This window comes from Nyctereutes procyonoides, unplaced genomic scaffold (genome assembly GCF_905146905.1).
Source record: "Nyctereutes procyonoides isolate TBG_1078 unplaced genomic scaffold, NYPRO_anot_genome, whole genome shotgun sequence".
Taxonomy (NCBI): domain Eukaryota; kingdom Metazoa; phylum Chordata; class Mammalia; order Carnivora; family Canidae; genus Nyctereutes; species Nyctereutes procyonoides.
The window spans coordinates 5,558,121-5,573,972 of record NW_026575049.1 but is presented as its reverse complement, the minus strand read 5'-3'; the positions used below and the strand labels follow the sequence as shown (position 1 = coordinate 5,573,972).

The 15,852-nt window shown below is 40.0% G+C and overlaps 1 protein-coding gene across 3 annotated transcripts in view; it reads right to left on the bottom strand.

Annotated features, from left to right (window-relative positions):
- USP15 (ubiquitin specific peptidase 15) overlaps nt 1-15,180 on the bottom strand; it is a 120,518-nt gene extending 105,338 nt beyond the window's left edge. For 2 of the 3 annotated variants that reach the window (XM_055328297.1, XM_055328298.1), the window contains exon 1: nt 14,790-14,932. In XM_055328297.1, coding sequence (XP_055184272.1) covers nt 14,790-14,878 — 89 coding nt within the window. In that variant the 5' untranslated portion in view covers nt 14,879-14,932. Of the gene's footprint in view, nt 1-14,789 lie in introns of all 3 variants that reach the window. The other variant, XM_055328301.1, reaches the window with a different exon arrangement.
- Nucleotides 15,181-15,852: the final 672 nt, after the last annotated feature.

Here is a 15,852-nt window from a genome sequence, read left to right as displayed (position 1 = left end):
ATATTTTTCAAAATTTGTAAGTTTATGTTTTCTTATATTTATCTTTTCTATCTTATGTCTTCCAAACAGATGAATTAGCATTAAATTTTAATAAAAAATTTACATAAGCTTTGGAGAATTTTCTTTGGAAAAGCATGATCTGATTATTCCTAAATTTATCAAATTTACATTTCTGACACATAATAAATATATTCATTCTCAAGAAATTATTTCCTTTTGGTAACTAGAGCATCCAGTAAATAAACCATAAAAGTAGAAATGATTGGTGACATCTCGAAAGAAAAGCACATAAAAAACAAAGTACATTATAACCCTTGATATTTGGGAAGATAATATAAGCAACACAATAAAAAAAATCCTACAATTGACACATATACTGATTTTAAGCCAATTTATTTTTAAAAATTTTTAAAGATTTTATTTATCTGACAAAGAGCATGCATAAGCAGAGGGGGAGGGGGAGAGGGAGAAACAGACTCCCCACTGAGCAGAGAGTCTGATGCAGGACTCTATCCAGGACCCTGGGAACATAACCTGAGCCAAAGGCAGACACTTAACCAACTGAGCCACCCAGACGCCCTGATTTTAGTAGAAAGTGAAGCGCTGCATTACAGATATGCAACCATCTAAAATCCATCTAAATACTAACCTGCAAATATCCAGAGAGCTCAAAGCACAAAAGAGTGATTAATTACTTTGTGACATACGCACCAATTTAAGTTTCTTGCACAAAGGAGTCTGTGCCTTAGATGAAATCAAAGGTGAAATATTTCTGAGTAATACTGAGATATCTGACTGTGTTCCCACATAAAAAGCCATGAAGTACACGTACCAGGTATGATCAAGATTACTTTATCTATGAGTGAGGCCTCTGGCTGTAGCTTAATTACTATCATGTCCCTCTGTTTCAGTGGGTCACAATGGCTTACAAGGAATTTTATGAGTGCCTCACACTTGCATTAACCCGTAATTCTCAGACACTAGTACACCAATGTGAAAATATTTTTATTATAATTCTATTATCTGGGTTCAAAAATTAGTAAAGAAAATCTCATGGAGATTAAAGATCTATGGTCTTCAGTCTCTCAAATCCTTCAGAGATGATCACAATCCTCCAGCCTATCTCCAAATAGCCTTCTCCATTTCCAATAATTTCAAAACTTTGGCCAGTCTGAGTCTTTCACCCATTTGGTTGAATAGACAACCATGCTGCCCTACTTTCTGAGGAAGTTAGAAGCGTCTACTTTCTGTCTAACTCTCCTGCTCCACACCTTAATCTTACCTGATTCCTTCATTAATCAGCAAAGGATGTAACCCTCCTTAAATCCAAGGCTAATTATTTTTGTTTCTATGCTTTGGATTTAGTTTCCTTCTGTCTCGGAGACTAACCCCATTAACAGTCCCTACCCTCTTGTTTTTCCTTGTACCTTGTCTCCCCCCCACCCCCCCACTCAGCATATAACCAGGGCCAATTCTCTCACCCTTTTCCTCCAAATCACCTCCCAACTCTCACACTCATTTTCTTCTCTATCTACTCCATTTTTCTGACTTGTTCTTGCACCCAAGCTTAAGTTTCTGCTCAACCCTCACTTACTCTTCAACCTAGCCCAAGAGGTTTTCCTATTCCAAAGGATGCTCAAAAAGTTTCTCGCAAATCCAAAGAATTCATAATTTTATGTATCTCATCATTTCTAAACTATACTTTTTTTGGTAAGAGAGGGCAGAGATACCTTTCTTTCTTTCTTTCTTTCTTTCTTTCTTTCTTTCTTTCTTTCTTTCTTTCTGTCTTTCTTTCTTTCTTCAACTTCTTCAGAGTTGCAAATTTCTTCTTCTTCTCTCACTGTTCATACTCTCCAATGATTCCAAAACATGCATCCCACATCCAGTCTTCATATTCTTTTTTTAAGATTCATTTATTTATTCATGCAAGACAGATACAGATAGAGGCAGAGACATAGGCAGAGGGAGAAGCAGGCTCCTCACAAGGAGCCTGATGCGGGACTCGATCCCGGGACCCCAGGATCACAACCTGAGCCAAAGGCAGACACTCAACTGCTGAGCCACCCAGGCGTCCCACATTATTAAATCATATTTCCAATTCCTACTAGTCCATGTCCACTTGGATTTTTCATACATCCCAACCTCTAGTCATTAATTATTTTCACACTTTCATATTTACTCCTTCTCTACGGGTCCTTTAATAAATGTCATCAACAATTAATTTCCCAAGCCAGAAAGCAAAATATTATCCTGTATCCTTCCTTCTCTCACCCCATAACATCTAGTAACTAGTACCTTCAGAAAAGGTACTAAGTACCTTAGTTTTACATCTCCCCTTTCCTATTAGTTTTCAGTTCCATAGATTATTGCAATGGCTGCCCAACTTGTCTCTCCAGTTTAAGTTTACTGCTTCCAATTTGCCCTCCATTCTGCTGCCACAGACATTTTAAAGACATAAAATGAACATGTTACTCACTGTTTAAATCAGAATTTTAATATCACATAACAAAATAAAAATGCTTTATATCTATAAAAAGATTTGTATGAAGTGTTTTCACCTTATTTATAGTTACAGTAACCTCTTTTCTTTCCCTCCCTTTTTTTATTTAGTCGATGGGGAAACCAAAACTCTGAATATGAAACTTATCAATGAAACACAACTCTATTAATGCTATTATACGTGAGTAATGCAGGGCCTGTTTTCAGTATGCACTCTAGTTTTCATACTCTAAAATTCAATGCTTTTTTTTCACTACATTAAACTTTAAACTTTACTATAAATCCCATTTACTTAACAAAGATCTAAAGATGTAACAGATTCTTACTAAAATCCTATACTCTTCCCTTCTTTATGAAACAGTAAAGGTTCTTTGTAAAAAGTGAAATAGCAGGAGGACAGCAAAATGTTATTACCAAAGCTATAAATAAGAACTGAAATATTTATTCAAAAGATATATTTTAGAAACCATTATTCATTTTATTTATGAAGAAAATAAGTATTTTCAAAGTGGAGCACCTTTGGTAAAAGATCTTTGCCTATCAAGAACTTAGGAGAAAAAGCCTGAGTGTTCACACTATGCCTATACGAGTCCCATTTTCATGTCAATTTTCATGTCACTTAAGACTACACAAAAAGTGAACACCATCTTTCTTTTAGGAAGTTTTATAGAATGGTGGTAAACTAAATTGTGGATGAACTTTTCTCACACCTAGTTTCAATTTATTTTCATGGTTAATTTTGCTCACAAATTACCTCTTGAAATCAGACGAGTAAATATGAATCCTAAATTTACCACAGAAGAAGTACTAGGTTACAGAGGGTATTATGTTAAGTGAAGTAAGTCAGAATGAGAAAGACAAATACTCTATGATTTCACTTACACATGGAATCTAAAAAACAAAATAAGTGAATATGCAAACAAGCAAAATTAGATCTATAAATTCAGAGAATAAACTGATGGTCGCTAGAGGGAAGCACTAATATTAATTCTCTCATTTAATGACATACTATTGATAACATCTAGTGGCGGTGGGTTCAGCAAAATGGGTGACAGTAAGTAGGAGATATAGGCTTCCAGTTATAGAATAAATAAATCATGGGAATAAAAGGTAGAGCATAGGGAATATGGTCAACAATATTGCAATAGTGTTGCATGTGATAGATGGTATTTATTACTATGGTGATACACAGTAAACATAGCATAAGGTATAAAGTCAACTATACTCAAAAAAAAAAAAAAAAGTACTAGGCCAAAATCCTTTCTTTTCTTCTTCTTACTTTTTCCCCCAAAATCCTCTTTCTAACATTCCTTGATGTGAGGTTTTAGAGAAGTTAATGATAAAACCTTTAGATTGTTCATCTTAGAAATGGTAATTCATTCATTCACTCAATAAATACTTAAGGTCTACTGTTTACATACTACTCCATATGAGTAGGTGGCTAGCAAAATAGCCAAGGTCCCTATGTTCATGGAATTCAGAGTCCAGTGGAGGAGAGAGACATTAAGTAGTTAATAAATGTAGCAAAATACTGTGGCAATAAGTGCTGTGAAATTAAAGTACAGGAAATTATGAAAGCATATAAAGGGGTCTCTATTCAGAATAAAGGAAAGCATCTTTGAAAAAGTAACACTTTAGCATATGAATAGGAGTTATTTCAGGAAAAGCAAGAAAAAAGCTATCTAGATTGAAGGAATAGCATGTGCTAAGACCAGAACTTTTGGAGTTTGATTTGTTAGCGGAATTGACTAAATGATGTTGGAGTTTATGACAAGAGAAATGCTACATAAGGCTAGAGAGGTAGGCTGGACTGAGATTACACAATGCCTTTAAGGTAATAATAAGGATTTTTATACTAAGAGTAACAGAAAGCCACTCTAAGATTTTTAGCAGGGAAGAGATATGACCTGATTTTCATTTCATGAAAACCACTGGGAATGCTTCACAGGATTACTGGGAAGATCAAATACAAATCAATAGTTCCAGGGTAGATGGGTCAATTTTAGGACCCCAAACAAATTTGAGTTAATTTAAAATTAAATTTCATATAACAATTAAAAAGCCAAATTTTCTTTTTTTCCTTTTTTTTTTTTTAGGGATGGTGGTGGTGGTGGTGGTGGTGGGGTAAACATAGAGCTCTACAAGTTTATAGTGTTTTTATACACAGTAGAGGCAAATTTAAGGAAAGATATACAGGGGCCAATAATTGAGTGAGAAACAGCCCTAGACATAAAGAAGTTTAAAAAGCAGTATGGGGCAGGACGCCCGGGTGGCTCAGGGGCTGCCTTCGGCCCAGGGCATGATCCTGGAGACCTGGGATTGAGTCCCAGGTCAGGCTCCCTGCATGGAGCCTGCTTCTCCCTCTGCCTGTGTCCTCTGCCTCTGCCTCTCTGTCTTTCTGTCTCCGTCGCTCTCTCTCTCCGTGTGCCTCTCATGAATAAATAAAAAAAATTTTTGGAAGTTTTAAAAAAATAAAAAAAAATTTAAAAGCAGTATGGGGGAATCTCAGTAGCTGCATTTAAGAAATCACAGAGCTAATGAATGCATAGTTCTTTCTTTTCTTTTTTGATTAGTAGGTTTATACTTAAAACTTTTACATAAGCAATTCTTGCTAAATTGCCTAATAAACATATTGCCATTTATTTCTTAAAATCCTACCTTTTTCTCTTCAAAGTAAACATACTCTTTTACAACTAAGAAAATACACAAATTTTTTTTTCAGCCTAATCCAATGTAGCACACAATTTTGGAAAAATGTTTTATAACTATCTTATGCAGAATAGGTACATTTACATTTACATAGCAAGAGCATAAAACCATTTTCAATACTAAAGGAGATACTGATAATTTCTAGCATTTTAAATGATTATAAGCCAGATAATTCACAGGCTTTTTAAAAAAAATTCCAAACTATAACTCAGAATTTCATTGTTTCAGTAAAACTTAACCAAAGCTAAGAAATTCTTTCAAATAAAATAGCTTGATTAATCTCTTTATATCTTCATTTTAAATTTTAAGCATTTCCAACCTATTTTCTACTTTGCACATTAAATTCATCACTTAGCAAGAACTAATTTTTATGACCTCTTTTTACATCTAAACTAAGACAAAAAAGGAACTCAGGAAGGAGGCCAAGATTGTAAAAGTGAAAAGAAAACCCATAGAATGGGAGAAAATTTTGCAAATCATCTCTCTGATAAGGGATTTGTATCTAGACTACATAAACTCTTAAAACTCAGTAATATAAAGACAATCTAATTTAAAATGGGCAAAGGAACTACATAAACGTTTTGCCAAAGAAGGTATACAAATGGCCAATACACGTATATGAAAAGATGTGCAACATCATTAGCCATTAGGAAAATGTAAATCAACACTACAATGAGACATAATTTTACATCCACTAAGATGGCTGTAATAAAAAAAAAAAGGCATTAACAAGTGGTGTCAAGGATGTGGAAAAATTGGAACCTTCATACACTGTTGATGGCAACGTAAAATGTTGCACCCACCTTGGAAAAGAGCCTATCAGCTCCTCAAAAAATTAAATATAAACACCCAGGAATTCCACTCCTAGGTATATACTCAAGAGAAATCAGTGTTATGTCTACACAAAAACCTGCACATGAATTGCTCATAGCAGGATTATTTTTAGCAGGCAAAAATATAAACAACCCAAATGTCCACCAACTGATGAAGGGATAGATTCAATATGGTAGGGCAGCCCGGGTGGCTCAGTGGCTTAGCACCATTTTCAGTCCCAGGTGTGGTACTGGGGGCTGGGATTGAGTCCCATGTCAGGCTCCAAGGAGCCTGCCTCTCCCTCTGCCTGTGTCTGGGCCTCTCTCTCTCTCTCTCTCTCTCAGTCTCTCATGAATGAATTTAAAAAAAAAAAAAGATTAAATATGGTACATTACCTATACAATGGAATATTATTGAGCAATAAAAAGAAATAAAGCACTAATACTTCATGAAAAAAGCCAAACACATACATGATTCCATTTATATGAAATATCCCAAACTGGCAAATCTATAGAACAAAAAGTACATTAGCAGCTGCCTAGACCAGGGAGATTTGAGGAGAAATTGGGGAAGCAGGGGGCTGCAAATAGGTATGGAGGATTTGGGGGAGAGGTGATAAAAATATTCCAGCACTGATTAAGGTAATGGTTGCACAATTCTGTAAGTATATCAAAGCCTAGTAAACTATATCTGAGGTGGGCAAATTATACCTTATGTGAATTATAACACAATAAAGCTTTTTTTTTTTTTTAAAGAGTAGAAGGACATATGCCTGGATGAGATTATTAGAGATGATTTTAAGAGATTGGTACTGAACTAGTTTTTGAAGTAAGTGAAGGTCAGGAATTAGTAAAATTTATTTGAAATTATATGAATGATATGTAATGTCGTATGAAGCAGAAACGAGTAAATCATTTTTAAGAAATGAGAACCACCACCAGTACCAAGGCAGAGCTGTACTAATTAGAAATAAGACTGCTAAGACTAGAATGCTAAACAAGGAGAGCGCCCCCAGAAAATCCTACAGTCTTCTCCAATGGATAACAGACAAAAATGCTCTTTTTAATATGCCAAAGCTATCACTGCCTGATTTTAAAACTTCAAAATATTCATCTCTCAAAAAGTTGCTTCCATAACATGGGTATGGCTCTATGACTCACAGGCAAGCAATACAGTTTAAAATGCAGGCTTCTGAGTTGACTGCACAGGTTAGAACCTCTGCTCTATCACTGGCCCAAGTGTATGGCTAGGTACATCTAACTGTATCTCAGCTTCTGTATCGCAAAATGAGAATACAAAGCTCGTGGAACGCCAGGGTGGCTCAGTGGTTGCATGTCTGTCTTTGGCCCAGGGCGTGATCCTGGAGTCCCACATCGAGCTCCCTGCATGGAGCCTGCTTCTCCCTCTGCCCGTGTCTCTGCCTCTCTCTCTGTGTCTCTCATGAATAAATAAATAAAATTTTAAAATACAGCTCTTAACACATAGTAATTTTTGTAACCATCACCATATCTATATGGTACATGTACCTACTTAACTATACCTCTCCAGAGAATTAAGTTTCCACAGCTTGAAACCCATTCGAATTTGTAAATATAAATTTTCTATCTATATCAAAGATAAATCTCTTGATTAAACTGTTAAACTTTGTTAAGCTGTTGAAACACATTGTTAAATAATATAAAGCAACCCAAATTATCAGGTCTCTTTTACCATGATCATTTCGCCCTTACCACTCACCTTTTTGTGTAAAATTTTACTCAAGGAACTTGATCTGGCTTTCTAAAACTCAGAATAGCCTGGCCTCAAGGCCACTCTTGGATTTGCTTGTGAGAGCAAAGGAAGTTCTTTCTATGGCTACTTCTGTTACACAATTTTCCTTAACAGTAAAGAATTACCACACAAATATCTGGGTCTTCTCAAAACTAAAAGGAGAGAAAAGACAGCTAGCCATTACCTTCCTTTTTTGGGGGGAGATCTACCAGGAAACCATGCAGAATCTTACTGACAGAAGCAGTTAAGTGTTGTAAGCAAAATCAAATACAAAATACAGGTTAATACTACAGAGGTTTCCTGCCTCATGTTACAATCTGATCTTCTTTACTTCTTTTTGAGGAGTCATTCGTAATAATTCTTTAAATATGTCATTTTAATCTGTACCCAAAACTGAGGTCTCTTACTATCAGTCTTATTCTAGGTTTCTTTAGTAGTGACTTCTGTATAAACTGGATAATAAAATTGAAAGGAACTACATTCCTTTATGTAAATAGATGGAAAGAGTATGAATAAAGGACTTCAATTCATGTATAGTATGAATTACAGTGGAAACTGGGGAAATGAAAATAAAGGCATAAACTGAATGGGGTCAAGGAAGAAAAACAATTTTTTTAGTAATTGCTGAATAATTCTATATAGGAACTAAAGAAGGAGTAACGGTTTAATGAAATACTGTTTGCACTGTATTTGAGTAATGACAGCAAGAAAACATTTTTAAAAAAGATTTTATTTACGTATCTGAGAGAGAGATAGAACAAGTACAGGGAGGGGAGGGGGACAAGCTGGACTCCGTGCTGAGCACAGGGCCTGATGCAGTGTTCGGGCTCACCATCCTGAGATCGTGACCTGTGCTGAAATCGAGTCAGACGCTTAAGAGCGCTCACTTTAAAGGCTGCATAATTACAGAGCATTTAGAAGAGTGGACAACACAGTAAGCATTTAATAAATGTTCATTCACTATGGGTGGTATTATCACCTTCGAACCACATGCAAATCAACTTAATTTCCCTGAGTTCAGACTCCTTATCTATAAGAAATGAACATATACTTTGAGCCTTATTTGAAGGATCAAATCAGATGATGCATGTAAAACACGTTCATTAGTTGTTCTTAACCTTCCCCTTATCTCCTTGCCAATATGCCTGATGGTTTCAATTCATTTTTTATCAATAATCATGGCTTATTAATAAAGTAATTCTCTAAGTGAATAATAGAAAAATCACTCTAAACTCATGTAATAAAATGGATATATCTAATGACTAGTATGGCAAAATTGATCTTTTTGCAGTTGCTACTTGTTTTCAGAAAAGTGTTAGAGGTACCTTTAACTGTCTTAATTCTATGTACCTTTTACTGTCTTAATTCAAATGTCTTTTGACTTTGAAAACCCACTAAAATAACTGTTTCTGAAAAAAAAAAAAATCAGTTGGTAAACACAGGAACAAAGAATACCAAGCATTCACATTTGCATTTCTGGGCTAGGCTGTTCCTGTGGATACATAGTCCAAAAAGAGATCCTAATGTATTTGTGGTTTACTGTAAATCAACACTTTTAAAATACAAAGTACTAAAACAAAATATCCTATAAACTCTTACTATCTGCTTGATGTGTTAGTTCTATAAAACTATGTAAGAAGGAGTCATATAGTCTCTACTAAAAGGTTATAATTACTGATAAACAATTGATACTCAAAATTTCAACAATAAATCATCCCACTTTTGTTTAAATGAACTTTTGGATCAAGATAATATTTATTCTATATATTGAGCTAGTTATCTATTAATCTTTAAATGTAATTAAATTTAGATTTCCAGAAGACAGTAAGATTTTCTATATACCCTACCATATCTAAACTGAATAGTCATAAAACACAAGTTTGCAATAAAAATGGTAGAATTCTGCTCCTAGATATAAAAGATTCCATTTAAAATGAAAAAGAAAAAAATATCCTTTTCTTTTTCCTTTTTAAAGTGGAACTACATGTTAAAATGCACAAAATAAGAGGCAGTTACAGTACAGTGACTTCTGGGTCTGAATTAAAGCTCCAGTCTACTTGGGTTCAAATCCCAGATTTATCACTGTGTGAACACTTGAGCCTAGGATTCCTATCCTGCTAAATGTGAATTACAGCACATTCACATTCTAGTGGCCTAGAACTGTAGTGATGAGTAAATAAGTTAACATACGTAAATACTTAAAACAGTACCTAGCACATGGTGTTTTTAAATGCAATACTCCCATCATAGCCTGACAAACTAAGTTTTTCTAATTATATGTATATGTTAGCAAGATTAATATTTATCACAAAACTATCTTGTAAAAAGAATATTTAATACCTTACATGTGCTGATGGGAAAATTATATGATTTAGAAAAAATAAAATAAAACCTGAATGTCACTAAATAGATAAATGAAATCATGGACGAAAAAGTTCTGGATCTTCTTGGTAAAACAAGGTACATTAATTTTGGATTAACCAACAACTTAGAAGTGATTTAAACACTTATAAAAAGGCTTAAATTAGGAAAAAATGCCTTTCTAGATTTTAAGCAACTAAATGTGAAAAATACACTTTAATAATGTCACTATTTCTGTCCTTATTTTCATCAATTTAGCAACACTAAAAAAACAGTTTTGCTTCCTGTTTCATTTTCTGCAAATGATGTGACATATACCCTAATTTAGTGGTTAACACTTTGGCACAACTAAAATTAGTATTTATAGTAATAGTAATGTAAAAATTTCTTTAACAAGTATATACTAAACAATTTGGAGTTTACACTGATTAATAGTGTCCCTTTACATTATGAACTGATTTGTCATTATAAGGTTATTTTCTGTTAGTGCTAATAAAAGCTACACAAACCTAAGAGACCGTATAAAATAAAGCCTCAAAGATTTCTAAGTAAAAGAGCAAGAATCGAAGAAAAGCCCTTAAACTGAATCAGGAGTGTATTCTAATATGAAAACCTCACTGATCCGATGGACTATTTCTTGCCTATTTATTGAAACAAAAAATATCACACATTTGAAATGACTCTAAGTACGAATTAAAGTTAGTCTCTGAAGTACCTTAAAATCTACTGGAGTTATGAGAGTTTATACAAAAATGACACACAAACTTTAATTTGTAAAGTTAGCTATGCATTACCATTGCATATACATAAAAATTAGTGAAAATGACTGGTCGAATAACATTTAATAAAAACAGGGAAATAATTCATAGTTATGTTTATTTACTTATGTCTTCAGAGAGTTTTCCATAACCTACAACTTGTCTTTGTAACTCATTTAACTACCCATCTCCCTTAAATGGGTTCCTCTACCTCAAATATACTTAACATGTAATATACTTAAATTTTTTTTTCCTTTTTGTCTCATCAAGAAAAACCACCAAATATCTGAAGATTAAGTTATCTTTCATTCAATCTAAGTTAAACAAGTTCTAGTTCCTTTACCCTTATTTCTATAGTTACTAACTAAATTCAAACAATGTTGTTCGTGGTTTTCTACATACCTCCTCTGAGCTAAAATACAGATTAACAAACAGTATTATGATACTACTGGACTTATACGGAGGATCAGTGTCACTTTCATACCTCATCTTTTTAAGAGGTATAACTCTCCTGTATCAATTTGGGCTTGTCTATGTCTAGTATGAAGCACATTATAAAGTTTGTTCATCCTCATTCTAGACTTGTGTACTTATTTTCATCTCTAGAAAGTCAGTGTGCAGAGAAAAATCATTCACTATTTACAAATAAACAGAAACTCAAGTTTTCAAGAAGAACCGAATCTTCACCCTTGCCTAAGTGTTAGTTATCTACCAGAGTACTATGAAACAATCCTTATCCAAAAAGTACTCACAAATACCTAATGAAGTTAAGTTTCATTTTCATTATTCATCTTAAGGCACTTGACTATAACATCAAAAATCAGTATTAAACTTTCAAGAATAAACTTATGATAAACCTTCCATTTTTTCTCAATAGTCCTCAATCTTTCCAAGATGGTTACACACACACCAAGATAATGTTCCATCTGTATATGACCCATTTCAGCTATAAAATATCAGACTGAATTTGCACAAATAACTAACTATAAACAGCTAATCCAAATATCTTTTAAAAAGGCATTAAAAAGAGAGACTTTTTTTTTTTTAAAGATTTTATTTATTTACTCAAGAGAGACACACAGAGAGAGGCAGAGACACAGGCAGAGGGAGAAGCAGGCTCCATGCAGGGAGCCCAACATGGGACTCGATCCCGGGACTCCAGGATCAGGCCCTGGGCGGAAGGTGGTACTAAACCGCTGAGCCACCCGGGGCTGCCCAACTTTTTAACAAGTTAAAAACAAGTTGTAGTGAGTTCCAAAAACTATGAGCCCAAGTAAATTATTAAATCTTTACCAGTTCTGAAATCATGCATATATAATGAAATTTGTACTTAGCCAATTATTCTCCTTAAAGCTCTGAATCAAACTTTTGTTGTAAACTATTTTCTTTTTTGACAGATTTTACCTAATTGCAAATTAAGTGGCCTAAACCAAACTGGTGTTTGCAAACCCTCAGTACCATCCTGCTCCGGTATTTTTTTCCTTTAACTAAGAGGGATCATCAATTTGAGGACAAAAACGTTCACATTTTGGGGCACCCTGAGTGGCACGGTCGGTTAAGCATCTGACTCCTGGTTTCAGCTCAGGTCGTGATCTCAGGATCTCTCAGGGTCGTGAGATTGAGCCCACATCAGGCTCATCAGGCTTCCCACTTAGCTGGGAGCCTGATTAAAAAAAAAAAAAAAAAAAAGACTTTCACCCTCTCCCACTGCCCCTCCCCAGCCCTTTCTCAAATAAATAAATAAATAAATAAATAAATAAATAAATAAATAAATCTTAACAAAATTCCACATTCTGCTGTTATCTAAATATGTGGTCTTCAATGTCCCGTTCTAGAAAATGAACGCATTTAAAAGACTCAAATTTACGGACTTCCTATATTTATTCTTTATAACTATTTCCAGGGCAGCCCGGGGGGGCTCAATGGTTTAGCGCCTCCTTCAGCCCGGGGCGTGACTCCGGGGTCCTGGGATCCAGTCACATGTCGGGCTCCCTGCATGGAGCCCTTCTCCCTCTGCCTGTGTCTCTGCCGTGTGTGTGTGTGTGTGTGTGTGTGTGTGTGTGTGTGTGTGTCATGAATAAATAAATAAAATCTTAAAAAAATAATAAAACTATTTCCAGTAACTTTGTGAAAAAGCAATACTTTTATTTGAAAAATGTGAAACTTAAAATTTAACACCCACAGTACTCACACCGTTCCTATCATCCCATAGGGTCAACACCACCAATTACTACTCAGAGTACCAAAAACTTAACATTAAAAAGAAGTAATATCCATCTGAATCATAGCCATTTTTAAGCGGATAGAAATCCACATTTATCTATCTTTTTTATGAGGTGGGAACAGGTTAACTAATGGGAAGCAAGGATTAATTTATCTTTTAATAATCCAAAGACCAAGGTAATTATGTGTCCTAGGAAATATCCAACTTCCACACAGGAATAAACATCTTACAAACACTGACATGCGCAATAATGATCATTAAATCATCTAGAGATCGTATTTTCTGTTCTAGCGCAACAAGTGCATGTTTACACCGTTAGGGATTGTCACCATATAGACCCAGAATGTATGTAGCCCAACAAAGTAGGAAGAAAAGTACCAAGACTTCGATCAAAAAACACTTAAAAGTCAAGTCCCAAGACTGCCATCTACTAACTTACTTCAAAATCCACTAATACTACAGCATTTTATCGGAAGTAAGTGGCGGGGACAACACAGCGACTAACAACGTCCTCTCCTAAACAGATAATGTCTTGGAATACCTCCTCAAGATCGAGAGAGAACACCCCTAGCACGGAATTTTCGTTGCCCACTTCACGGATGAAGATGGGGGGGGGGGGTGCCACCGCGATTCAAACTGCCTGTCCTCCAAGTCCTGCCCCAGGTGAGGCGGTGAAACGGTGACCTAACCAGGTCTCAGTCTTAGGTTCGTTCCCTCCACCAAGTCGTAGAGGGGCCCGTGCATCCTACACCGCCGCTACGGTGACAAGCAGACAAGAAAACAGCGGTCACTGTATATGAAGAAGCACATCCCTCCTCTTCTCCCTGACAAACACCACTTGCCCTTGAGGTCACGTATTCCCGTATTTAAGCTGTGCCGACCACCACCGGTATTAAATCCCCACGCGAGCTACCTCCGGCGTTTGCATCCTCTGCTATTTCCTAGGTCTCGAGGGTAGCAAGCGCGCTGAGCCTCCAGCGGACTTATCTACTTCGTGCAGGCCTGCGGCTCGCCCGCCCGGGAGGGAAGGGCCGCGCTTCCGAGAGGCGCGGCGGGTCCCGACCGAGCCCCGACCGAGCCCCCGCCGAAGCCCGGGACCACGTGGTTCCCCCTCTGCTCGGCCCGAGGTCCCGGACTCTGCCTCCTCCGGCCGGGGGGCTGGGGCTGCGGGCTCCGCGCCGCGGGAGGTGCCGGGGCCGGCCCACCTGTGCAGCCCGCCTCCCGGAAGAACGCCGGCGTCGGGCCAGCCAGCAACTCGCTCGCCGGCAGACGCCGCGGGAGGAAGCGAGCCGAGCAGCGGCGCGGGCCGCCGAACTGTCAGCGCCCGACCGCGAGCCGCCGCGGGGAGCCGGCGTCCGGGCAGGCCCGAGGTGGGAGCGGCGCCGCGGGGGCCCGGCGGACCAGCGCCGCCGCCGCCGCTCCCCCCAGGCCGCTGGGCGCGCCGCGACCGGCCGCGAGCCCCGGCCCCCCCCACCCCACCCCCGGCTCCGATCCTCGCCCCCGCCGTCCGGGGGCCGCCGACACCCCGCTCGCCCCGGGCGGCCGCCGCCGGACCTGCCCGCACCTGTCACTGGCGACAGACAGCGGCCCGCAGCCCCCGCCCGGGCCTCCGCCGCCCTCCCGCCGCCGCGGCCGCCGCGGCCGCCTTCCCTCACCAGGTGTCCCCTTTCCGGAGCGAGGTTTTGAGCAGCGTCGCGATGTCGGAGCGCTGGATGTCCAGATCCGCCGCTCCGCCTTCCGCCATCTTCTTCCACAGGCGGCAGCGACGGCGGCGGCACGCCCCGGAGCATTGTGGGAATGGCGTCGCGCGGCCCCGCCCAGCCGCAGGGCGAGACCAAAGCAGACGCTGGCGCGGGGGGGTGCCGCCTCGGGACAGCGGGCGGGCCCGGGGGTGGCCGGAGCGGGCGGCCGGGGTCTCCCCCCCCCCCCGCCTCGCGGGCGCTGCCGGGGTTGCGCCCTCCGGGGGGTGCCGCTCCTCCAGCCCCGCGGTCCGCCGCTTCCCCTCCTTCCCCGCCCTGTTGCCCGCCGCCGCCTGCGCGCGCTCATCTGCGCGTCCGCTCGGGCTGGAGGGCGCGGCGCGGCGGGGGGCGTGCGGACCCGGAGCTGCGGCCGGACGGCTCGGCGGCTCCGAGAAGCTGCTCGCGGAGCCCCGGCCGGAGATCGGCGCCCGAACAAAGACCCGCCCGAGCTGGAGCTGGAGCCCGAGCTGGAGCCCGAGCTGGAGCCCGAGCTGGAGCCCGAGCTGGAGCCCGAGCTGGAGCCCGAGCGCAGCGCTGGGCTCCGTGCATCCCCCTCTCCCCCCGCCCGCCCGGGGCTCCTTCCCGCCCTCCGCCTCCTGCTGCAGGTGGAGACCCTCCAGAGGCTGCCGGTGGCGGCGCCTCCCAGGCACGCCCAGACGCCGGGTGCGGTGCTAACCGCGCGCGGTGCCTCGCCGGCCGCGTGCAGCGTGTGTCGCGCCAGGTGCCAAGGGAAGGACACGTGCGAGACCTTTGTCCCCCTCGCCCCACACCAGCGCGTCCCGAACCACGTCTCCCCGCGGGCGTGTGCCCGCTCTTCTTTAGCAACCCCGGCTCCTAGGGTGGCCACGGTGCCACACATGGGGAAGTCGAGGCTCAGCAAGCAAACGCTCAGGTCAGGCAGTGAGCGGAGGGGTGAGTGCACGACCCAGGTTCCAAGCCCCGCGCGCCCTCTGGCCGCCTCTCCAGTCGAAAACCCGCT